We start from the raw sequence: 27,148 nt of genomic DNA on the forward strand, positions 1-27,148 counted from the left end.
CTCGGGACTCGGCTCCCGGTAGGTATCTGCAGTCCGTTTTCTAATGCTAGATTCGCTCGCTTACTCCCGGTAGCTCTACAACATACAAATATCCGGATTCTAGGCGGAAAGGGAAGCCTGGTCGCCATGACAACCACACCCGCCTCCTGTCAGCGCATTTTTCCTGACAGATGTGTGTAATAAATACGTAAATTTCTTCTAAAGTTCGCAAATGTCTATGGGACATGTAGTCCAAAAGGTTTCATTCTTAAGGGGGGGTGTATATATATATATATATATATATATATATGTATATCTATATATATATATATATATATATATATATATGTATATGTGTATATCTATATATATATATATATATATATATATATGTATATATATATATATATATATATATATATGATAATACAAAAGGTAACAATTGATGATAATAATGAATTTACTGGCACACTGTAAAACAGTACGATATAAGTCAGGAACTAGTTTATTTCTTCGTAGTTGCCGGGGGACTGTTTTTATGGACTCACTTCCGGATTTGCAATTTATAATGTACTGAATGATGGAAATATGCTTCCTGGTGGGGATATAAACACAGGTAATGTGTGGGTCTGGGTAGAAATTGGTGAATAATATTACCTGTGCAAATAATATACACACCACGTGACTACAATTTTATATACCACATTGTTAAGGTACATCAATGGTGATAATGAGTCTGATTGCATATTTGTCACCACTATGCCATAACTAAATCACTGACTCTGACCCAGGCACTTATATATATACACAGTATGCGATGCCTTGTTATAATACGCACTTGCTGTGTTCCCTGTGTTAGTAATAACTAGAGACTGTGATTGAAAAAGACTATACTATAATAATATATAACGTGCAAACTCTGGTACAGTAATAAACTTACAGGGGCCATTTGATTGTAAAATACACACCCTGTTATCGAACACGCTGTGCTACTGTGTTTCTAATAAGAATTCCCTTATAGCCTACCCACCTGAAGGTAGACACTTTCGTTATTCCTTGTTCAAATTCTAATGGGGATTTCCATGTTAAATAAAAACAAAGGAAAAAATGTAAAAAATAAGCTTTGTGTCACTTAGTGACTACTACCGCAGTATACCCCAGACTGAGCAGAATCCAGTGGTAAGTTAGGACAATAACTTGGGTACAATAGCCCCCAGAATCCACTGCTCATATTCACTATCATAGGTGATAATGGCAAATACGTACATCATATACACATCTGCACTATAAAAACTAGGCTTTGTGTCACTTAGTGACTACTACCTAATTATACCCCAGACTCAGCAGAATCCAATGACACCAAAGATAGGACCCTAACTTGGGGATAAGACCCCTGAGGAGACCCCTGATTGCACTGGCCCTATTCACTCATATGTGATAATGGCATACAATATAATACATACAGCGCCTAGTTTTTATAGAGCATATGTTTATATGATTTATATATTTGTATAATTACCTGAGAGTGGATAGAGGCATTTAGGGGACTCTTGATGGGTTCTATTCCCAAGTAAGGGTCTTAAAGGGACATGAAACACAAAAAAATTATTTCATGATTCAGATAGAGAATACAATTTTAAACAACTTTCTAATTTACTTCTATTATCTAATCTGTTTTATTCTCTTGGTATCATTTGTTGAAGGAGCAGCCGTGCACTACTGGTTTCTAACTGAACACACGGGTGATTCAATGACATTCAGTTTATATATGCAGCCACTAATCAACAGCTAGAACCTAGGTTCTCTGCTGTATATGAACTTGCCTAGATAAACATTTCAGCAAAGGATAACAAGAGAAAGAAGAAAATTAAATAATAGAAGTAAATTGGAAAGTTGTTTGAAATTGTATTCTCTATCTGAATCATGAAAGAAAAAATTTGGGTTTCATGTCCCTTTAACTTTGATGTTATTGAATTTTGCTCAGTCTGGCTCTGGGGTATACCTGGGTAGTTGTCACTAAGTTACACAAATGCTAGTTTTTATAGGGCAGATGTTTATACAATGTATTTCCCATTATCACCTATGAGAGTAAATGGGGCAGTGAATTCAGTGGGATGCTGAGAGTCCTAACTTTGATGTCATTACATTGTGTGCAGTCTGGGGTTTTCCTGGGTAGCAGTTACTAAGTGACACAAAGCTTAGATTTTTATAGGGCAGGTGTTTTAATAATTGTTATAATGAAATGTATTCAAGGGGCTCTTGAGGGGTCCTATGTATGTTTTGACATTATTACATATGGGAGAAAATAGGGGCAGTGTATTCAGGGGGATCCTAACAAAGTCCTACATTCAGTGTCATTGTATTCGGCTCAGTCTGGTGTTTACTTGGGTAGTAGTCATTAAGTGACACAAAACCTAGTTTGTATAGGGCAGATGTTCATATGTATTTGCCATTATCACTTATGCAAGTGGATAGGGGCAGTGTATTCAGGGGACTCTTGAAGGGTTCTATCCCCAAGTTAGGGTCTTAAAGGGACAGGAACCTCTAACATTTTCTTTCATGATCTGGATAGAACATACACTTTTAAACAACTTTCCAATTTACTTCTATTATTAAATTTACTTCATTCTCTTGTTATCCTTTGCTGAAGGAACAACATTGAACTACTGGCAGCTAGGTGAATGCATCTAGTTGGCCAATCACAAGAGACAAATGTGTGCAGGCACCTATCAGCAGCTAGCTCCCACGCTAGAGTAGGATATGTGCGTATTCTTTTTCAACAAGTGATACAAAGGGCTAGATTTATCAACGCTGAGGCGTACAGGGGCGCGTATACGATGATTTCATTGAATTTTGCTCAGCCTGGGGTATACCTGGGTAGTATGGCTGCACGATTAATCGCATATGCAATTTTAAACTGTGATTAATCGCCGCAATTTAAAAACCGCAAGAGTATGTGATTTTTAGCTCTGCCCCCTATGAAATCACCTATGACGCAGAGGAGGGGTGGCTGTAACTGTTCATTGCGTGCAGGCTTCTGTAGGGAAAGGAGGGGGTGGGGGGAATAGAGAGGCTATGCAGGAGCTGCGCTATGGAGGCATTTGCCGGTTTGCCTCAGCTCTGATGGCAGCAGTCACAGCTGCCTACACAGATAAAATAAAGCCTGTTTACATAGAAAAAATAATGCCTCTTCTTTTAAAGAAAGTATTTATTGATGCAAACAATTCAGAAAGTGCTCCACGGAAAATAGCTGATACAGTGAAGTACAAGTGCACTTTTACTCTACTGTCTGATCTATTTTCCATGGTGCACGTTCTGAAATGTTTTTAAACCCTTCAACAAGACTTTCTTTTAAAGAAGAGGCTTCGTTTTGAAAGATATATTTTTTTCTGATGTATGGGAAGTTCATATGTTAAAGCAATACAGAAAAGAACGATTCGCTCCTCAACTATTAAAACGTCCATTTATTGTACAAAATTTAAAAAGCAAAAACAAAGCTTGCAATACAAATGTGAGGTGTTAGGCGCAGTGCTGCGCCTAACACCTCACATTTGTATTGCAAGCTTTGTTTTTGCTTTTTAAACTTTGTACAATAAATGGACGTTTTAATAGTTGAGGAGCGAATCGTTCTTTTCTGTATTGATTGAAGTTATCCAGTCAAGATTTGCACCTTATTGCGGAGGACCGCTGTACCTCCCGGACACAGAGACTCCTTTCTCCTCCCCCAACCAAGACGCCACCGGAAGTGTGCTGTGGACGGTATCGGACTCACGAGTTGTAAGAGGTAGGAGAAGGCAGACAGCCAGCTACATCCCGTAGAAGAACGGGTAGTGCTCCCTACTACAGCGATAGTCCTGGATACCAGGAAGGCACGGAGGTAATCTTCTAGTGAGCGGTAAGAGAGTTACATTCCTGTAATATTCCGTGGGGCTACATACAGTTGAAAATCAACAAGGGGAGTGGAGAGGAGAGTGTTCCGGGGCATACTTGGAGTATTATAAGTGTGACTGTTCAGTATAAGCTGATGATCTCGTCTTTCATACGTACTGTATATATTTAAGTTCATATGTTAATCATACCACAGTTAGAATGACTGCCCAAGAACATATGACAATGTTGTGTCAGAAGACCTAAGAAGTGGCTACTATGTAACGACAGCACAGGCAGCTAATTTTATTTTAACTATTTTGTGGTTTGTATTTTTATGCCTCAAGAGTGTATTGGACATACAAATACATTTTTTATTGAAAAATTAAAGGGACACTGAACCCACATTTTTTCTTTTGTGATTCAGATAGAGCATGCAATTTTAAGCAACTTTCTAATTTACTCCCATTATCACATTTTCTTCATTCTCTTGGTATCTTTATTTGAAAAGCAAGAATGTAAGTTTAGATGCCGGCCCATTTTTGGTGAACAACCTGGATTGTCCTTGCTGATTGGACAGTACCAATAAACAAGTACTTTATATGGTCTGAACCAAAAATTGGCTGGCTCCTTAGTTTAGATGCCTTCTTTTTCAAATAAAGATAGCAAGAGAACAAAGAAAAATTGATAATAGGGGTAAATTAGAAGTTTGCTTAAATTGCATGCTCTATCAGAATCACTAAAGAAACAAAATTGGGTTCAGTGTCCCTTTAAGGTCCAAAATCGCGATTTTTATTTTTGCCCATATCGCTCAGCCCTACTGGGTAGTAGTCACTAAGTGACAATGCCTAGTTTTTATAGGGCAGATGCTTATATGATGTACGTATTTGTAATTATCACCTATGAGAGTGAATAGGGGCTGTGCATTCAAGGGATCCTATGGGGTTTTATCCCCAAGTTAGTGTCTTATCTTTGGTGTCATTGGATGAGGGTAAGTGCATATATGGGGCTCTTGAGTAGTCCTGTTCCTAAGATATGGTTCTAACTTTGATGTCATTTGATTCTGCTCAGTCTGGTGTATACTTGGGTAGTAGTTACTAAGTGACACAAAGCCTAGTTTTTATTAGGCAGATGTTTATATGATGTACGTATTTTCTATTATCACCTATGAGAGTGAATAGAGGCAGTGCATTTATGGGGCTATTGATGGGTCATATCCCAAGTTAGGTTCCTAACTTTGATACAATTGGATTGTACTCAGTTTAGGGTATGCTTGGGAAGTAGTCACTAAGGGCTAGATTTATCAAGCCCCTACGGCAGCAAGTTCTCACAAGAACTTGCTCGCCTTGATTTATCAAGCAGCGGTCACCAGACCGCTGCTTCCCTAAGCTCTTCGCCACCTCCAAGGTGGCGAAATTTAATCTCCTCGGTCGAGTCCGACCGAGGAGATTGTCAGCTCCTGCCTGCGCGTGATTGGCTGTGCGCGGGCAGGGGGCGGGATTGCACGCGAGTGCAAAATTGCGCTCGTGTGCAATGTTGATTACCTACGGGTAACTTCACACCGCCACAGCCGAGCTGAGGCGTACAGGGGCGCGAATACGTGCCCCTTTACGCCTCAGCTATGATAAATCTAGCCCTAAGTGACACAAAGCTTTTTTTTTTTTTCTTTGCTTTTATTTAACATTGAAACCCCCATTATGTTTTGAATAATGAAAAAGTGGCCCCCAGGATATTAATATCAACACCAGAACCATTGCTTTAATGTATACATATTCTGTAAACCCAGTACTACTAATAAACAAACACTGTGACCCTGTATTTACATATACTGTGAGCAAAGTGATCTCAATAAACAGGTAATATCTTAGAATATGGAAACTGTGACCACTGTGCAAATAATATATATTTTATTAATGATAATATGCATTTTTACTTATAACAGAAGACATTGGACCCTTGTGCTAATAAGATACAAATCATGAGGTCATGTGATGGTTATATCCTGACCTTGTACTAAAATACTTACTGAATAATAATATTCTTATTATTATACAGATTATGTGATCCCTGTGCTGATATTATAAATCCCTTACTCATGTTCTAATAATACACTGAGAAATTGCCACTCTGCCCAGAAACCATGACAGTCCTACATCTATCTATCTATCTATCTATCTATCTATCTATTGTATTATGGTGACTTTTTTTTGTATCCCATGATTTTAATATACTGGGTTTTTTTGTACGGTTTTACCTACAATCTTTCTTTAAACTTTAAGTTAAAGGGCCATTAAAGTGAAGGTTAATTTAGATGAATCGGTGCCCGGTTTTTAATAATCCTATTAAAAACAAGGGCACTTTAATTCATCAAAATTGACATTTCACTCGTTTTCTTCAAAAACGTACCTTTTAATCCTGACAGCCACTGCAGTGCTTTCTCCGCCCATCGCAAGCCCTCTTCGCCGGTCCAAAATGACGAATCCGGCTTCCTCCAATCACGGCATTGCCTCAGGCCATGATTCCACCAGGGGGGAAGCCGTGATTGGAGGAAGCCGGATTCGTCACTTCTAACGTATGAAGAGGCTTCCGACGGCCTGGGGAATCGCTGGAGCGGCTGTGAAGATTAAAAGGTAAGTATTTGAAGAAAACAAGTGAAATTATTAAAAACCGAGCACCGATTTATCTAAATTGACCTTCACTTTAAAGTGGAAAAAAATACATGTTCTCATTCATTAAAGTGATTGTAAAGTTTAAGGAATTAGTGTCCGGTATCTAAAAATAGTCTTAAAAACAGGGGCACTTTAATTCATTAAACTTTACAAACGCGCAATTTTTTTTTAATACTTACCATTTCGTTATGATAAACAGACCGCAAATCCTCCGCCCGTATCTCCTTCTGCATTTTGCCGATCGATGACGAATCTGGCTTTCTCCAATCGTTGCGTGCCCCCAATGGAAACCAGCTCATGGGGCTTGCAACGATTGGAGGAAACGTGTTTGTAAATTTTAATGAATTAAAGTGCCCCTGTTTTTAAGAGTTTTTTTAGATACTAGGCAGTGGGCACTTATTCCTTAAACTTTACAATCACTTTAAAGCATGTGATTTTATCACTATCAACCGATATTGTTAAAATGCAACTCGGGAACTGCAGAGTACTTCTGGTCCTTAGCGGAAAATGCTGCTGACCCAATCATCAGCAGCTGCAATTTTGTTTTAGTTATGCTTCAGTTGACAGAACAGCCATTAGGATGCCAAGCCGCCCGCCCCACTGAAGCAAAACACATCCCACATCTACACGTTACCATAATTACCAGTGTTATTAAAAGTTTTGATGGAAATTCTCTGACTAGCTGTCAGGTGCCGCTGTTACAAGTAGCAAGTGTTTACTAAATAGTAGCGGCCCAAGTATGATCTATTGAGTAAAATATACCAGCTAGACCCAAATGTTTAAAGCTACGTTATTGTGTAGCAGCTCGGTTTTAGAGCATAGCAAGTGATCTAACATTAATTACAGTGAATGTCAATTCAGATGAATCGGTGCCTGGTTTTTAATAATCCTATTAAAAACAAAGGCACTTTAATGCATCAAAATTTACATTTCACTCGTCGCTCACAGTCGCTCCAGCGATTCCCCTGGCCGTCAAAAGCCTCTTCATACGTCAGAAATGATGAATCTGGCTTCCTCCAATCACGACTTCCCCCATCGCCTGAGGCAACGCTGTGATTGGAGGAAGCCGGATTCATAATTTTGCATCCCACAGCCAAGACCTCTGGAGTGTTTTTTATCTTGTCTCCTTTAGGAGACAAAATAATGAGCTCCAGAATTTATATCACATTTATAAATCACTGATAGTAGTTACAGTGACATAACAAACCCCAAAAATATTTAATGGTTCAGATAGAACATACAATTTTAAACAACTTTCCAATTTACTTGTATTTTCAATTTTTCTTTGTTTTCTTGTTATTCTTTGTTGAAAAGATGGAAGGTATGTTCAGGAGTGTGCACGTGTCTGCAGTATTATACGGCAGCAGTTTTGCAACAATGTTATACATTATCAAGAGCATTAGATGGCAGCACTATTTCCTGTCATGTAGTGCTTCAGGCACGTGCACGTTACCTATCTAGATATCTATTCAACAAAGAATAACAGGAATACAAAGCAAATCTGATAATAAAAGTTAATAGGAAACTTTTTTAAAATAGTATTCTCTATCTGCATCATGAAATGATTTTTTTTGGTTTCATGTCCCTTTAAAGTGAATGTCAATTTTGATGCTAAAGTGCCCGGTTTTTAAAAATTTGATTAAAAACAGGGACCTTAATTAATCAAAACTTACATTTCACTCCTGTTGAGAAAAAAAACTTATCTTTTAATCTTCACAGCAGCTCCAGCTTCCTCCACCCATCGCAAAGCCTCTTCCTGGGTCTAAAATGAGGAATCCGGCTTCCTCCAATCACGGAGTTGAATCAGACACTGATTCCCCCGGGGGGGGGGGAAGCCGTGATTGGAGGATGACCTATCCATCATTTCTGACGTCAGAAATGGCTTGCGACGACCGGAGGAAGCTGGAGCTGCTGTGAAGATTAAAAGGTAAGTTTTTTTTCTCAACATGAGTGAAATGTAAATTTTGATGAATTAAAGTGCCCCTGGTTTTAATCCAATTTTTAAAAACCAGGCACTTTAGCATCAAAATTGACATTCACTTTAAGGACTGAATTGCAAAATAATTGTAAATAAAGTTTTTCAAATCCATTAACCAGTTGGGGCAGTGGGAAAATCCGCACTTTAAGATGTAAAATAAATAATTACGTTTTGCGTTTTAAAGGGACATGAGTGTCAAAATTAAACTCTCATGATCCTTGCAGGTTTTAAGAATCTTCTCAGTTTATTTCTATTAACAAATGTATTTCCTACTCTTGGTATCCTTTGTTGGAAAGCATACATACATAGTCTTAGGATTAGCAATGCACTACTGGGAGCTAGCTGCTGACTGGTGGCTATGCACATATGTCTCTTGTTATAAGCTCGCCATATGTCTTCAGTTAGGTCCCGCTAGTTCATTGCTGTTCTGAAGCTGACACATTATGGCATTTTTTACACATTTTATATTCCTTTAATATAAGCTTCTGCTTTATACACTATGTGTTTCGGACATCTCGGATCTGTTTACAGACATTTTTTATCCCTGTTTCTGCAGGTTGTATGGATACACCAAGGCGTCTTCAGACAGATGGGTGCAGGCTATGTGCCCCTTGGCAGGATTTGCTCAGCCTCCCACCAGGGCTGGCAGTGGGGCCTTCTCTCTCACAGAAGGAACGTTTAGGATTGTGGTGTGTTGGGGAGGTCCTAAACACTGGATCACTGCTTCCTCTCGATATGCTAAAATCTGAAGATGACTCACTGGGTAGTACGGTGAGCAGAGTGTGCACTGCATCTTCATGTAACAATGTGTATAATTCATATTCTGATTTAATTTTCTCTTTACAGGACACCTTTAACCCAGGGTCAGTTCCCCAGGAAGCAAGCAGCAAATGGCTAAGGTATGTTAAGATTCATACTTCATATTTATAGTTCTTTATTATTATTTATTATTATACTTTATTTATTAAGCGCCAACATATTCCGCAGCGCTGTCCATGGATACAATTCTTTTAAATAAAACAATACAAGACTTGTAAGATACAGGACAAAATTTACAAACACATACAGGAGGGATTGAGGGCCCTATTCCCATGGGAACTTACAATCTAGTTCTTTATGGCTACACAAATGATAACTCAACCCAAAATGTGATACCTGAAGTCAAATCTTCTACCAATATTAGCAGAATCTCATGACAAACAGATGAGAGATACCACTATTAGATAAGGTCTAAAAATATTTTATTTAACCATTTTTAAATATATTATTTCAGTTCCAGCAAGCAATTCATTGGATAATTACTTATAAATTGCATTGTGTTATTTAGCAAAGAAAGTTTTAAATGGACAGTTTACACAGAAATCACGGACCAATATACCAATAGTAAATGACTTAAAGGGACATGAAACCCAAAATGTTTCTTTCATGATTCAGATAGAGAATACAATTTAAAAAAACTTTCCTATTTACTTCTATTATTTAATTTGCTTCCTTCTCTTGTTGAATTCCTTTGCTGAACGGTTTATCTAGGAAAGCTCAAGTTCTAGCTGCTGATTGGTGACTGCATACATATATCGATTGTCATTGGCTCACCCATGTGTTCAGTCAGCAACCAGTAGTGCATTGCTGCTCATTCAACAAAGCATACCAAGAGAACAAAGAAAAATTGATAATAGGAGTAAATTAGAAAGTTGCTTAAATTTGCTCTATCTGAATCACAAAATATAAAAATGTGGGTTTCATATCCCTTTAAAACTAATACAAATGATATATATATATATATATATATATATATATATATATTTAGAGAGAGAGAGAGAGAGAGAGAGAGATATTCCTGCTAATGAAATTATTCTGGATAGGACTGACACTCGACAAGGAAAGGGCTGAGCTGTGCTTGTGGCTAACACTCCCACCCACCAATCGTATGCCATATGCAAATCTGAGCTGACTCAAGTAGAATGTTGTATAGAACATTGTATGCAGTAATATCTATATTTCTTTCATGTAATTGGCAAGAGTCCATGAGCTAGTGACGTATGGGATATACAATCCCAAACCTCAAAATGCCTATAAATACACCCCTTCGCCACACCCAAAATTCAGTTTTACAAACTTTACCTCCTATGGAGGTGGTGAAGTAAGTTTGTGCTAAGATTTCTACGTTCATATGCGCTTCCATTTATAAACCTCCTGTGGTTACTCCAGAGGTTTTTCCAGTTCCTGATGCTATTTCTGATATGATTTCTAAGGAATGGAATAGGCCTGGTACTTCTTTTATTCCTTCTTCAAGGTTTAAAAAATCGTATCCTTTGCCAGCAGTTAGATTGGAGTTTTGGGAAAAGATCCCCGAAGTTGATGGGGCTATTTCTACTCTTGCTAAATGTACTACATTTCCTATGGAAGATAGTACTTCTTTTAAAGACCCTTTAGATAGGAAACTTGAATCTTATCTAAGGAAAGCTTATTTATATTCTGGCTATCTTCTCAGGCCTGCCTTTTCTATGGCTGATGTTGCAGCTGCATCAACTTTTTGGTTGGAAAGTCTAGCGCAACAGGAAACAGATCCTGATTTGTCTAGCATTGTTCGCTTGCTTCAACATGCTAATCATTTTATCTGTGATGCCATTTTTGAATCATCAAAATTGATGTTGAATCTATGTCTTTGGCTATTTTAGCTAGAAGAGCTTTATGGCTCAAATATTGGAATGCTGACATGGCATCTAAGTCTAGATTACTATCTCTTTCTTTCCAAGATAATAGGTCATTTGGTTCTCAGTTACATTCGATTATTTCAACTGTCACTGGGGGGAACTGAGTTTTTTTGCCTCAGGATAAAAGACCTAAGGGGAAATCTAAAGCTTCTAACCGTTTTCGTTCCTTTCGACAAAATAAGGAAAAGAAACCTACTCCTTCCCCCAAAGAATCTGGTTCCAATTGGAAACCTTCTTCGAGTTGGAATAAATCCAGACCGTTTAAGAAACCAAAGCCAGACCCCAAGTCTGCATGAAGGTGCGGCCCTCATTCCAGCTCAGCTGGTAGGGGGCAGATTAAGATTCTTCCAAAACATTTGGGCAGATTCTGTCCAAAATCAATGGATTCAGACTATTGTCTCTCAAGGGTACCGAATAGGATTCAGAGTAAGACCTCCTGTGAGAAGATTTTTTCTCTCACGCATCCCAGCAAATCCAGTAAAGGCTCAGGCTTTTCTGAAGTGTGTTTCAGACCTGGAGCTTTCAGGGGTAATCATACCAGTTCCGTTTCAGGAACAGGGTCTGGGGTTTTATTCAAATTTATTCATTGTCCCAAAGAAAGAAAATTCATTCAGGCCAGTTCTGGATCTGAAAATTTTGAATCGTTATGTAAGAGTGCCAACATTCAAAATGGTAACTATAAGGACTATTCTGCCTTTTGTTCAGCAAGAGCATTATATGTCCACAATAGACTTACAGGGTGCATATCTTCATATTCCGATTCATCCAGATCATTATCAGTTTCTGAGATTCTCTTTTCTAGACAAGCATTACCAATTTGTCGCTCTTCCATTTGGCCTAGCAACGGCTCCAAGAATCTTTTCAAAGGTTCTCGGTGCCCTACTCTCTGTAATCAGAGAACGGGGTATTGCGGTGTTTCCTTATTTGGACGATATCTTGGTACTAGCTCAGTCTTTACATTCTGCAGAACCTCACACAAATCAACTAGTGTTGTTTCTTCAAAGACATGGTTGGAGGATCAATTTACCAAACAGTTCCTTGATTCCTCAGACGAGGGTCACCTTTTTAGGTTTCCAGATAGATTCAGTGTCCATGACTCTGTCTTTAACAGACAAGAGACGAATAAAATTTGTTTCAGCTTGTCGGAGCCTTCAGTCTCAATCATTCCCTTCAGTAGCTATGTGCATGAAAGTTTTAGGTCTCATGACTGCAGCATTGGACGCGATTCCCTTTGCTCGTTTTCATATGAGACCTCTCCAGCTTTGTATGCTAACCCAATGGTGCAGGGATTATACAAATATATCACAATTAATATCCTTAAATCCCGATGTTCGACTCTCTCTGACGTAGTGGTTAGATCACCATCGTATAGTTCAAGAGGCCTCTTTTGTTCGTCCAACCTGGACTGTGATCACAACAGATGCAAGTCTTTCAGGTTGGGGAGCTGTCTGGGGATCTCTGACAGCACAAGGGGTTTAGAAATCTCAAGAGGCGAGGTTACCAATCAATATTTTAGAACTCTGTGCTATTTTCAGGGTTCTTCAGGTTTGGCCTCTGTTGAAGAGAGAACCGTTCATTTGTTTTCAGACAGACAATATCACAACTGTGGCTTATGTCAATCATCAGGGTGGGACTCACAGTCCCCAAGCTATGAAAGAAGTATCTCGGATACTTGCTTGGGCGGAATCCAGCTCATGTCTAATTTCTGCTGTTCATATCCCAGGTATAGACAATTGGGAAGCGGATTTTCTCAGCCGTCAGACTTTATATCCAGGGAAGTGGTTGCTTCATCCAGATGTGTTTTCTCAGATTGTTCAGATGTGGGGTCTTCCAGAAATAGATATGATGGCTTCCCATCTAAACAAGAAACTTCCCAGGTACCTGTCCAGGTCCAGGGATCCTCAGGCGGAAGCGGTGGATGCGTTAGCAGTTCCTTGGTGTTACCAACCTGCTTATATTTTCCCACCTCTGGTTCTTTTTTCAAGATTGATTTCCAAGATCATCATGGAACAATGGTTTGTGTTGCTGGTAGCTCCAGCATGGCCTCACAGGTTTTGCTATGCAGATCTTGTTCGGATGTCCAGTTGCCAACCTTGGCTACTTCCATTAAGGCCAGACCTTCTGTCTCAAGGCCCGTTTTTCCATCAGGATCTCAAATCATTAAATTTGAAGGTATGGAAATTGAACGCCTAGTGCTTAGTCATAGAGGTTTCTCTGACTCAGTGATTAATACTATGTTACAGGCTCGTAAATCTGTTTCTAGGAAAATGTATTATCGAGTTTGGAAGACTTATATTTCATGGTGTTCTTCTCATAAATTATCTTGGCATTCTTTTAGAATTCCTAGAATTTTACAGTTTCTTCAGGATGGTTTGGATAAGAGTTTGTCTGCAAGTTCCTTGAAAGGACAAATCTCTGCTCTTTCTGTTTTATTTCACAGAAAGATTGCTAAGCTTCCTGATATTCACTGTTTTGTACAGACTTTGGTCCGTATAATGCCTGTCATTAAATCAATTTCTCCTCCTTGGAGTCTTAATTTGGTTTTGAAGGCTTTACAGGCTCATCCGTTTGAGCCTATGCATTCTTTGGACATTAAACTACTTTCTTGGAAAGTGTTGTTCCTTTTGGCTAGAAGAGTTTCCGAATTATCTGCTCTTTCTTGTGAATCTCCTTTTCTGATTTCCCATCAGGATAAGGCAGTTTTGCGGACTTCATTTAAATTTCTACCTAAGGTTGTGAATTCTAACAACATTAATAGAGAAATTGTTGTTCCTTCTTTGTGTCCTAATCTTAAGAATTCTTTGGAGAGATCCTTACATTCTTTGGATGTGGTAAGAGCTTTGAAATATTATGTTGAAGCTACTAAAGATTTCAGGAAGACTTCTAGTCTATTTGTTATCTTTTCTGGTTCTAGGAAAGGTCAGAAGGCTTCTGCCATTTCCTTGGCATCTTGGTTAAAGCTTTTGATTCATCAGGCTTATTTGGAGTCGGGTCAGGCCCCGCCTCAGAGAATTACAACTCATTCTACTAGATCAGTCTCCACTTTGTGGGCTTTTAAGACTGAAGCTTCAGTGGGTCGATTTGCAAAACAGCAACTTGGTCTTCTTTGCATACATTTACTAAATTCTACCATTTTGAGGTATTTGCTTCTTCGGAAGCAGTCTTTTGTAGAAATGTTTTTCAGGCAGCTGCTTCAGTTTGATTCTTCTGCTTATGTTTAAGTATTTTCTTTTCATTATGAAAATAAACTTATAATTTGGGTTGTGGATTATTTTTTTTCAGCGGAAAATGGCTGTTATTATTTTATCCCTCCCTCTCTAGTGACTCTTCTGTGGAGTTCCACATCTTGGGTATTACTATCCCATACGTCACTAGCTCATGGACTCTTGCCAATTAAATAAATGAAAACATAATTTATGTAAGAACTTACCTGATAAATTAATTTCTTTCATATTGGCAAGAGTCCATGAGACCCACCCTTTTTATGGTGGTTATGATTTTTTGTATAAAGCACAATTATTTCCAAATTTCCTTTGTTGATGCTTTCTACTCCTTTCTTTATCACCCCAATACTTGGCTATTCGTTAAACTGAATTTTGGGTGTGGTGAGGGGTGTATTTATAGGCATTTTGAGGTTTGGGAAACTTTGCCCTTCCTGGTAGGATTGTATATCCCATACGTCACTAGCTCATGGACTCTTGCCAATATGAAAGAAATGAATTTATCAGGTAAGTTCTTACATAAATTATGTTATTTATAAATTATGTATGCAGCTATTTGACAAATTTCTACTTCTGGCAGAAAAAAAACCCCATTGTGTCCATGCTCCATATAGCAGAGACCGGCAACGTGTGCAGCAGCGGTCTAGGGCAAGTGTGTGCAAAGAGGCTACGGAATGTTTAGCACAGTCCTCAGCTGGGCTAAAAAAACAAAACAGAACATTATGCTTGTATACATTACAAATAGAAAGCTATGTAGGCACTTGTTTCTAATAACTGTGACATAATTCTTTCTAAGTCTTCTGCACGCAAGTGATCAGATCGATTAACTACGGAGTTCCTTATAGTGCATGCACTGCTGTTGATCGATCTGATCACTTGCATGCAGAAGACTTAGACAGAATGATGTCAGGCCATCTTTATTAGAAACAAGTGCCTACATAGATTTCTATTTGTAATGCATACCAGCAATGTGCATTAAAATGCGATTTTATGCGGCAAACGATAAGGTTGTATATTGAGTTATCAACACCAATATATTTAATTATTGAAGTACTTTTGTTTTAAATATGTTCTATTTTTGAGTAAACTGTCCCTTTAACAATCCTTAATAAATTAAAGGGATGATTACTCTCTGTACACCACAGTGAGACATTTGCATGGGGGGGGGAACGATTTTCATATTGACCCAATCTCTAAAACATGCTACACCTTCTCCTATTACTGATAACAGCATAGCTCTTTGAATAATTTACTTAAAGTAACAGTAAACCTTAAAATTAATGTTATATAATTCTGCACATAGTGCAGAATTATATAAACTTATATTAGCCAACCATTATTTAACATAATATTGCCTTTTTATTTTTAGCAAAAAACGCTGTTTTACAGACCCGCTCTCTGGGCTCTGCTGATATATTATATTATGTTAAATAATGGTTGGCTAATATAATGTTATATAATTCTGCACTATGTGCAGAATTATATAACATTAATTTTAAGGTTTACTGTCCCTTTAAAGGGACATGATACCCAAATGTTGAAGCTTGGAAGTGATGCAGCATAGCTGTAAAGAGCGGGCTAGAAATATCACCTGAACATAACTATGAAAAAAAATGGAATATATTTTACCTCAAAATCTCCTCAGTAGCCACATCCCATTTTAAAGGAAGCTAGTCCTGGGACTTGTAAGGGAGCATGTATCTGGCATGTGCAGGCACAGTCATGTTATTTCTCTCCTCGGTTTAAAGTGAAAGTCAAGCCTAGCGTTTGTGAAATGCTAGGATTGACCATTGAAACAAATAAAGGGGACTTTCGTTCATGAAGTATAAAATACTTCATGTTGAAAGCTCCTTTTCTTGTTTCAAGCGTTTGCCGTTCTGAGCTGCTAAGGCAGCCCACGACAGAATGCTGTTTTGCAAGAGAGGTGACGTTTTTACCTCTTAGCCAATAGCCGTATGGGAAATCCGGCTTGGCGCCATTGGGAGCCGGATTTCCCGCACGCTATTTGCTACTCCTTACGCTATTTGCGCAACAGCATCGCTGCTTCTTTCCTGTTTACTCATATTGTCTAACTTACATTGTTCTCTTTAAATCCTTTATTGAACAGCAGGTAGGTAGGCTCAGGAGTATGCACATGTTTGGATCATTATATGCTAGCAGTTTTGCAAGAATTCTGTTATACGGAGTGCAAATGGTGCTGCCATCTAGTGCCCAAAAGCATTTGTTAAAACTTCTTACATATAGTTCACCAAACACATGTATGCTATCTGTTCTCATTGTATTCTTTATTGACAAGAATACATAGACAAAGTAAACTTATAGTAGAAGTAAATTAGAAACTTTTTTTATGTTAAATTCTATACTCTATCCGAATGATAAAATAATCATTTTTTCCCATGTCCCTTTAATTTAAAGGTAACATATTGCTTACTTAAAGGGACAGTCAACTCCAAAAAAAATTATTGTTTAGAAAGATAATCCCTTTATTACCCATTCCCCAGTTTTGCACAACCAACCTGGTTATATCAATATACTTTTTACCCCTGTGATTACCTTGTATCTAATCCTCTTCTGACAGCCCCCTTATCATAAGGCTATTTACTATCTATTGACTTGAATTTTAGCCAATTAGTGCTATGTTGTGCACAACTTCACGGGCGTGAGCACTATGTTATCTGTTTGGCCCACATGAACTAGCAGTCTCCTGTTGTGAAAAGCTAATAAAAAAGCAGGTGACAAGAGGCTGTCTGTAGTGGCTTAGAAACAGGCAGAAATGTAGAAGTTTTAATGTTATAATGTTTCACCAAACAGCACTCATTCACCTAGTCCCAAAAAGTAGGCAACCTATCAGGGTTCTTTTGACCAATATATCAACTCAATATGGTTGACTAATTGTTTACATTAATAAAAACAAAACACTTTCGCTGGCAGCTTGCTCCCCACCCATTAAAGGGACAGTAAAGTCAAAATTAAACTTTCATGATTCAGATAGAGCATACAAATTTCCAAAATTATTTGTAGCTTTGTATTACAATGTTGCAAAACACTGCTGCCATAGAATACTAAAGAAATGTGCACACTCCCGAGCTGTTATGAGCCTACCTAGTTTTACTCTTCAATAAAAGATGCCAAGAGGGCAAAGCAAATTTGATAACAGAAGTAAATTAGAAAGTTGTTTAGAATAGCATGGTCTATCTGTCATGAAAGTTTAATTTTAACTTTTCTGTCCCTTTAAGCAAAGTGTAATTCTTCAATAGATTAAAGGGATATTCCAGCCAAAATTGGAAACCACATGGGTGCATTTCAGTATTGAACAGAAGCAGTTTTGTAATATACATGTATTAGCAAAAATGCTTATAATAAAAGCTAAAGCTGTTTCAAAAGTGTATTTAAGTATGCACCATGCACCAGCATTTTAAACACAGCATTTGATCAGAGAGCCTAAGGTGCTTGTACCATCTGTTAATGACTCAATTTGTTAATTGCTGACATGATTTTTTTTAAAAAAAAGCCCCACTGATTATCTGAGCAGCTGCATTATTTAACATGTGGGTTCAGTGACAATAGCTAGCTATGCTTCACATGCACGTGCAGAGAAAAATGTTAACACTAAAACAGTGATACATTTTACAAGAAGCATTTTTGCCAATACATGTATATTGCAAATATCTTTCTATTCAAAGATGTAATAAATCTATGTGCATTTAAATTTTGACTGGAATGTTCTTTTAAAGACAATTTGATGTCTTGCGTTGGGGAAAAAAGAGGTTATTCAAAAATATGTTCTTAATTGGGGGGTTTTATTGAATGTTTATATAATTCTACCCAAAGACATATTCTATCTCCCAACCTGAGGATGTATTTTGACCAGGAGATTAACCCCAAGACCGTTTTTACTTTAAAGGCTATATATTGTTTAATTGTTTGATTTTTTTTATGCAATACTATTTTATATTTTCTCCAGTCTTTTCCTTCTTTCCTTTTTTTATACTTGTGATGATGGATAATCTGTAATTCTTGTATTTTTGTACTTGACAAAATTAAAAAAATAATAATTTAAAGGACAAAAAGTATAAATTATTTTTCTTGAATTATACTTAATAGCTTACATATAATTCAAATAATAAAGATATAAATGTAAAACATGATTTGTTTGCAAACTTAGGTATAACATTTCCCCTGTCTAAATAGATGTGCAGCAACACTTGGAAATGTTATTGTAAGGGGTTGGAAAATGTTCAAAATTCCATGCAAAAATAATTAAACAGTTAATGTATTAGCAGTTTATATTAAAAATATGCTTTTTAGACTATATATATATATATATATATATATATATGTATATACAGTATGCATAAACATCACATAAAACACATATATGCCTTTAAGAAATGTTACACTTGTATTTCACTCTTTTCCGTTCTCAAGCAGTGTTGTTATCTAGAAATTCCCTCTGCTGTTTTTTTCTCAAGCAGTGTTATTATTTAAAAAGAGTGGAATGTCACATTCGAAAGGATATGGTGCTACTATATTAGTGTGAGAATATACGATTGTTACGAGAACACTCTTAGTTTTTGCTACACACTCACTAAATAAAATATGATTGACATAACTTTAGACACACCAGCTAAACTGTAGTTTAAGTATTAGAATTGCTGAGAGGGGGGCAGGTGAGTTTTTTTGGGCAATATCTTAGAGAGAAGTTTGATACAGCATCTGCTTGTGTTCACTGAATAATGTCTCTCAGCGCTGTCACATGCCATTAATACCTTATCCGAAACCCGAAGATAAGTAATGGGTTTATAGTTTAATCACTGCCGTGCTTTATCAGCTGATTACTAATTTATGTCATTGCAATAAGTTCATAATAAATATTGTTATTATACTACATTCTTGTGTGTCTGTTTCCCTTTTTTCAGTACAATAGTGAGAGCTAGTTTGCACTTTCCCCAGCACCAGGGCATAAGTTATCTCACCTTTGTCCTAAAACCTACTGACCAATGTTAATAAATGAATAGACATGCTGTTTAACATTTCCCTTCATTTGTATATATTTTTTCAAATACAGGTTTGTAAGAAGTGCAAAGCAACATAATGTGAGACTGTACCGCTTCAATGGGGATTTGTATCTTCAAATAATTAATTCCATCCCCCCAGGCTCAGAGCTGCTACTTCATCATGAAGATCACAGAGTTTGTGCTAGACATTTAGGAGAGACACGGGATCATGTAAAGAAATTAAGTGCTGTAACGGAGGACTCAGGTACTCCTTCCTGCACTAAGGTACAGGAACTTATAAAGGTGACAGTGTCACCGGAGCAACAGAAAGCCACAGAGTACATGGCAGTGAAATCCCAAGAACTCAGTGCACCAGAAACAATGCAGCCCCACAAATGTGTAGAGGAAACAACTTCAGGGACCCAGGAAGTGCAAATCACAGTGGAGCCTCAGGAAGTCACAATTCCAATCACATTTGAGACCCAGGAAGTCTTAGTACCAGCAGCAGAGATGGGGAAAGAGAAAGACGTAACAAATCTAATTGCTGCAGGACCCCACGAAGACCCAGAACCTAATATAGAAGAGTCACCTGGGGCAGAGGGAAATGAGCTGCCACTGGTACCCAAAGATGTTAAAATATTAGTGGGTACGGCAGTGCACATAATGTCTAATGGGACTGGTCAGTCAGCTGCAGCAGAGACTCCAGAGATAGAGCAGACCTTGGTAGCAGGACAAGAGAAAGCGTTATTACCCATCACAACAGCAGCAGAAGGAACTAAGTTGTCCATCATTCTGGATCCTTTTAGGAATGAAATATCAGAGGGATTGACCCATAAGCCATCATCAGCACAGCTTAATGAAGCTGCATGTCAAGTGATAGGTTTGTACTCTAGTTTAATCTTACAGTTAGAGATCTCTAATACTACACTCCAGCCAGTATAACCACTGTTACATATGTGATTTCTCTTTGTGTTAATACACTTATCCGTAGAACTATTGTAGGAATTTCAGACGATGGCTTGCACTTCCATCCTCAAACACATCTATACAGTATAACATTTATGGCCAAAGCACCAGTAGGCACTCTTTACATGTGTATCCCATGCCACATAAATTACAATTGATTAGTTAGTATAGAAGTATGTATAGTTGATGTCATTATCCAGAAGCAGTAACCTTTTATATTGCATAAGATTCTAATACTTTTCAGTGTATTTCTATTATCGTACTTCCTTCCTTCCTTTTGGTAATTGTTGAAAAGAAAACCTAGGTAGACTCGGGAGCAGCATTGCACTACTGGTATTTAGCTAGTGATTGGTGGCTACATATGTGCCTCTTGTCATTGGTTCACCAGATGTCGTATTACATCATTAACTAGAACTGCTAATCAAATGCAGTAGGGTATATGGGGCCTGAATTAACAAAGTCCGGGGGACAGAGGCATACATCTCGTCCCCCCATTTATCATTGCAAACTACGGCTATTGTGCAATTCTGCTCCCTGTTCACGTGCAGCCAACTGCAAATTAGCAGGGGCTGTTAATTTCCCCAGTCGGAAATGTCCGGGGAGATTGAGATACGCCACATAACAGGTGGTGAAGTGGGTTAAGAAGCAGCGGTCTGATATCGACTGCTTCTTAACTCTACACTGCAAGTTCGCTCATGCGAATCTGCAGCTGGATCCTTTGATAAATCTGTCCCATTGTCTGTTTGTCATCAAGATATTCTACTTTTTAACCCCTTAACGACACGAGTCGTACAGGGTACGTCGCACACAACCTGGTCTTTAAAGACCAGCGACGTACCCTGTACGACCTAAGTGTTTAAAGCGGCTGGAAGCGATCCTGATCGCTTCCAGCCGCTTTCAAGGTATTGCCGTGATGCCTCGATATTGAGGCATCATGGCAATACCTTTTCTGGCACACCGATGCAGAGAGGGCCACTCTGTGGCCCTCTCTGCATCGGCCAGCGATGGTGCCGATCGTGCGATGGTGCCGGTGCGTGTGGGGGCGGGGCTGCATGCGCGCGCCCCCGATCTTAACATAGTATTAGCACATAAACGGTCCGGTTGTGGTGGGAGCGGGAGGTGATCCGTGGTGGGAGCGGGTGATAGGGGTTTAATTTTTATTTATAAAAAGGATCTGGGAGAGGGGGGGCCATCTACACTACAGAAAAAAAAAATTTAAAAAAAAAATGCACTAAAGTTTGAAAAGTGGGTACTGGCAGACAGCTGCCAGTACCCAAAATGGCACCAAATAGTGAGAGGGGGGAGATTAGAGAGCTGTGTGGGGGGGCTCAGGGAGGTTGGGTATTATGGGGGGCTCCTACACAGCAGCATATGTAAATATGCTGGAATTTTTTTTTTAATTAAAAGAGAGCTTTTATTTTAGTACTGGCAGACTTTCTGCCAGTACTTAAGATGGCGGGGACAATTTTGGGGTGAGGGAGGGAAGAGAACTGTTTGGGAGGGATCAGGGGGTGGGATGTGTCAGGTGGGAGGCTGATCTCTACACTAAAGCTAAAATTTACCCTGCAAGCTCCCTACAAGCTACCTAATTAACCCTTTCACTGCTAGACAAAATACACGTATGATGCGCAGCGGCATTTTACCGCCTTGTAATTACCAAAAAGAAACTCCAAAGCCATATATGTCTGCTATTTCTGAACAAAGGGGATCCCAGAGAAGCATTTACAACCATGTGTGCCATAATTGCACGAGCTGTTAGTAAATAATTTCAGTGAGAAACCTAAAATTGTGAAAAATTTTACGATTTTTTTAATTTGATGGCATTTGGCGGTGAAATGGTGGCATGAAATATACCAAGATGGGCCTTGATCAATACCTGAGGTTGTCTACTACACTACACTAAAGCTAAAATTAACCCTAGAAGTTCCCTACATGCTCCCTAATTAACCCCTTCACTGCTGGGCATAATACACGTGTGGTGCGCAGTGGTATTTAGCGGCCTTCTAATTACCAAAAAGCAACGCCAAAGCCATATATGTCTGTAATTTCTGAACAAAGGGGATCCCAGAGAAGCATTTACAACCATATATGCCATAATTGCACAAGTTGTTTGTAAATAATTTCAGTGACAAACCTAAAGTTTGTGAAAAAATTTGTGAAAAAGTGAACAATTTTTTTTATTTGATCGCATTTGGCGGTGAAATGGTGGCTTGAAATATACCAAAATGGGCCTAGATCAATACTTTGGGATGTCTTCTAAAAAATATATACATGTCAAGGGATATTCAAGAATTCCTGAAAGATATCAGTGTTCCAATATAACTAGCGCTAATTTTGAAAAAAAGTGGTTTGGAAATAGCCAAGTGCTACTTGTACTTATTGCCCTATAACTTGCAAAAAAAGCAAAGATCATGTAAACATTGGGTATTTCTAAACTCAGGACAAAATTTAGAAACTATTTACCATGGGTGTTTTTTGGTGGTTGTAGATGTGTAACAGATTTTGGGGGCCAAAGTTAGAAAAAGTGTGTTTTTTTCCATTTTTTCCTCATATTTTATAAATTTTTTTATAGTAAATTATAAGATATGATGAAAATAATGGTATCTTTAGAAAGTCCATTTAATGGCGAGAAAAACGGTATATAATGTGTGTGGGTACAATAAATGAGTAAGAAGAAAATTACAGCTAAACACAAACACCGCAGAAATGTAAAAATAGCCCTGGTCCTTAAGGGAAAGAAATTGAAAAATGGCCTTGGTCCTTAAGGGGTTAAACAAGTATTTGAGAGAATGCTTTGTAATTTTAATATGTGTAACTTTTATATATTAGGAGATTTAATTAAAACATTTAGGCCTAGTTTCCATTGCTGCTGTAAACTATGTTAACTTGTTGTAACATATAACAGCTCCATACATTTTAATGGAGATACCTGTTATTAGGTATGCCTTAGCCTTCCGAGACAAAATGCCAGAATAATGGCTTATCATTTTGATGTTTTTAATAGGCCTGCTGTTTATTTTATAAAAACAAAAAACGTGCTTTACAGTGTCTGACAATGTATCATAAGGATGGCCAAAAGCTGTTGGTTCCTAGGTTAGGAGCAAATTTGTGTATCCCTGTATTACATTCTATTACACCATCCTTCCTTAGAATCAGTGAGCTGCACCCTGTGTGGGTACCATCCCATAGGACAAGCTATTAAATGGTCATTATAGTGATGAAATGACATGCTTTATTTAGTTACATCATGTTATTTTATCTGCAAGTGAAAACGGCTGCTTATCCAATTGGCAGCACTCATCATGACCTAGCTGTTTAACTAGCACTGCTGATTGGATCAGCAGCAGTTTTGACTCAGGAACAGAAGTGCTCTGCAAGTCCAGAGTGGGAATTTAACTGTGTTTTTAACCCCTTTGTGGGAATTAAACACATAGCTTTGCATAGTCGCTAGTGATAAAATGACATGCTCTAACAACATTTTATCATCATAAGGTTTGCCCATTCCCAGTTAAGTGCTTCTCTTTCCTTGTCCCCTTTGTTCCCTTAATGTATGCAAATGACCCTTTGGGATTTTGTCTGCCTAAAGGTGTTGGGGTAAGGTTATGTAGACCCGTAGCTCACATGCCTTGACGAGATATAGTTGCACCAATACTTTGAAGTCATATATAAGCCAAATGTATTTTGGGGGTTGGTTGCGTGGTACATCTGGACTGTCCTTTTGGTTGGGTTGAGAATTATATACTACAAGAAAGATCTTTTCTGTGAAAGTCACAAGTAGGCTAAAAGAATCTGCACACTTGGTTGATGCCATCCCACTAGGCACGTTATTAAGCTTTATCCACTGTCAGATGAGTACTTTTGTTTCCTTGTGTCCTGTAATTAATACAATTATACAATCATAGTGGGTATTTTAACCGTTAGGCTGCTAGTAAAAAATTCAAGGCATCTGTGCTATTTCTAACGTGCATCCTGAGAAATAGCACACAACTGCTCATTGCAAAGAGGAGGACTTGCAATAAAATGTAAGGCTGCACATTTTGTTGTCTTTCTAGTTTGTCAGCAATAAGGAAGATGAGCTGGTCTGCATCTGACCCAAATTTGCACTAAACTGTTTTAAAAAAACTTTTTGTAAACAAAAGTAACTTCTAAAAATATCACGTCATAAATGTCTTCTGTGCAGCATTTGAAAACGTTGAAGGCATGGCTGCCGCTACCATTGTCCAATACTTAGAAACATAAACCTCTGTGAATCAGCTCCTGATTGGTTGAGGACATATATTTAGCCAACATGGCCGTTTTTTATGGGCATGAGCTTTTGTCTGTGAGCTGTGAAAAGCACCAAGGTAGCCATGTCTTAGCCATTTTCAAACATTGCAAAGGAGATATTTTGAATTGGATGTGCTTTTGCTTTGTATGACTTACACATCCACTGTTTAAATGTCCATTTTTGCTGTATAGACTCTTGTGTCTTTACATTTTTATGTAAAGATCCTCATTTTGTCTCTTTCAGGTTCTTTATTGTGTGTGCTGTAAATAGTAACATTTCTTCTGTTTGCTATATTTTTATTCTTTGCAGATACTCCAGCTACTGTTGAGATGAATGTGGAAAGGGAAGAATTAGCTGTCATCCAAAAAGCAGAAAAAGTTATGCAATGTACCCCTAACTCAAGGAGTAAAAGCTGTGACTCAAATCCTGCAACCGCAGGCACACAAAACATTCAGGATGGGAATAAAGAGAAAGGAGATTGTCTTAGCAAGACAAATGTTTTAGAATCCACTGAAGCACACAAACTACCAGCAAGCTGTTCAGATAGAGAAATTACCATTTCACCCAACCATGTGGAACAGAGGAAAAAGCTGAGAGTTGCTGCTAAACGTACCCATCCTTCCTCAGCACCTGGGAAAGGGGAGAGGTGCAAGAATCAAGTTAAAGTCTCTAAGCAGGAGGTGGGGACAATAAATGGAACAACTAAACCTTCAAGAACTGCAGTAAAAGATAAGGTGCTCCAAACCCAGACAGAACGCAGATTCCAATGTCCGGATTGTGGAAAGAGCTTCTTTCAGCTTAGTCATTTGAAGAGACATGGTTTCACACACAGTGGGCAAAAGCCATTCATGTGCAAAGACTGTGGAAAAGCCTACAGCTCAGAGGAAAGTTTCAAAGCACATGTTCTTGGCCACCTGGGATTACGTCCCTTTAAGTGTTCTCTCTGTGATAAGGCGTATGGTACTCAGCGTGACCTACGTGAGCATTCTGTTTTGCACACTGGATTACATCCATTCCGTTGTGAAGACTGTGGCAAAAGTTTTGCCCGTCGACCCACACTCCACATTCATCGCAAAAACTACTGTGTGCATTCTAGGGGTATCTCCAGGCCACCTCTTCACTGTAGTGTGTGTAACAAAGAGCTGGCTAATAGCTCTTCGCTGCGCATCCATATGCGATTGCACACAGGGGAGAGGCCATACACATGTCCAGATTGTGGCAAGGATTTTCGACACAAAGGTAACTTACAGATTCACACGAGACTGCACACAGGAGAAAAGCCCTATAAATGCCAGTATTGTGGAGATGCATTTCCACAGCGGCCTGACCTAAAGCGACACCTAATAATGCACACTGGAGAGATGCACCTGTGTACTGTCTGCGGCAAGAAGCTTAAAGATCCTCACACTCTGCGTGCCCATGAGCAGCTTCATACGGGCAATCGCCCTTTTCTGTGCCAGTACTGTGGTAAGTCCTACCCTCTTGCCACCAAACTTAGGCGCCACCTGAAATCCCACTTGGAGGAGAAGCCTTTCCGTTGCCAGGTATGTGGAATGGGTTACACTCTACAACATAGCCTCAAGCGTCACCTGCATAGCCACAAAGAGAAGGGACAAAAGTCTGTGACAAGAGACTCAGCCGCAGTAGCAGAGGAGGCAGCAGAATCTGAGACTACCCTAGTGATGGTGCAAATGGTAGATTCAGAAGGGACTGAAGGCAATGAAGAAGTTCTAATTACAGATTATACACAGAACTCTATAAACGCTCCAGCTCTACTGCTTCCCTTGCGCTCAGACATGCTAGAGATTACTCCACCTAACCAGGACAAGACCATCATTTTTCATAGGGAGCAGGGTTCCAGCGTGTTACTGGTCCCACAGTCCTTAGGGTTCAGTATGGTAGCTGAAGTGGTGGAGGTGGAGTCTGGCTCATGACACAGTTTAACCTTCACACAAATGGCTGCTTCTATCTTTTGCGTCTGTTCATTGTTTACACCTATTGCTAAATTAAAGGGACATTAACAAGTATTTGATTTAATATAAAGTGTCTAATTTTGGGTAGTAAAAATAACATGGCAGTATACTTTCATTATTTATTTTGCCCCTAGATTTGTCAGTTCCACAGAGTTTCTATAAAGTAATTGGCCCCACCATGTTGGAACCTAGGTTTCCCCTTATCTCTCTTTTTGCTAAGGACAAAGAATGTATATTAAACAGTGAAAACAATGGCTGAGTGGAACTCCTCTTAGTTACTTTTTAATTGTTATATACCATGCAGTCATCTTTTGCACAGTTCAGCATTTGGATATTTTGTTGCTTGTTTTATATCCGATTTGAACAAAAATGCTAAATGTTGTAAATCAAAAATATTTTTACTTTATTACATGCACGTGAAATTGCTAAAAACAGTCCTCTTGCAGGATAAGAGCGTTATGACGTGTTTCGGTTAACGCATTCCTCATAGACCCAAAACCATTACACATTGAGACAT

The 27,148-nt window shown here is 38.5% G+C and overlaps 2 protein-coding genes across 4 annotated transcripts in view; one reads left to right on the forward strand and one right to left on the reverse strand.

The window, feature by feature from the left end:
* ARHGAP1 (Rho GTPase activating protein 1) overlaps positions 1–116 on the reverse strand; it is a 169,522-nt gene extending 169,406 nt beyond the window's left edge. Inside the window, exon 1 of one of the 2 annotated variants that reach the window (XM_053720308.1) lies at positions 1–116. The gene's annotated coding sequence lies outside the window, so the exon portion shown is untranslated. The other variant, XM_053720307.1, reaches the window with a different exon arrangement.
* On the forward strand, positions 101–26,883 carry ZNF408 (zinc finger protein 408). Of its 2 annotated transcripts, none has more exons than XM_053720305.1 (5): positions 101–172; positions 9,050–9,264; positions 9,340–9,392; positions 19,497–20,305; positions 24,968–26,883. In XM_053720305.1, exons 1-5 carry the CDS (start codon positions 127–129, stop codon positions 26,590–26,592), a joined length of 2,748 nt encoding a protein of 915 aa, XP_053576280.1. In that variant the 5' UTR covers positions 101–126; the 3' UTR covers positions 26,593–26,883. The 2 variants fall into 2 exon arrangements, with proteins under 2 accessions (XP_053576280.1, XP_053576281.1); XM_053720306.1 differs by lacking the exon at positions 101–172 and adding an exon at positions 546–595.
* The last annotated feature ends 265 nt before the right edge of the window (positions 26,884–27,148 follow it).

Source organism: Bombina bombina, chromosome 7, assembly GCF_027579735.1.
Source record: "Bombina bombina isolate aBomBom1 chromosome 7, aBomBom1.pri, whole genome shotgun sequence".
Taxonomy (NCBI): domain Eukaryota; kingdom Metazoa; phylum Chordata; class Amphibia; order Anura; family Bombinatoridae; genus Bombina; species Bombina bombina.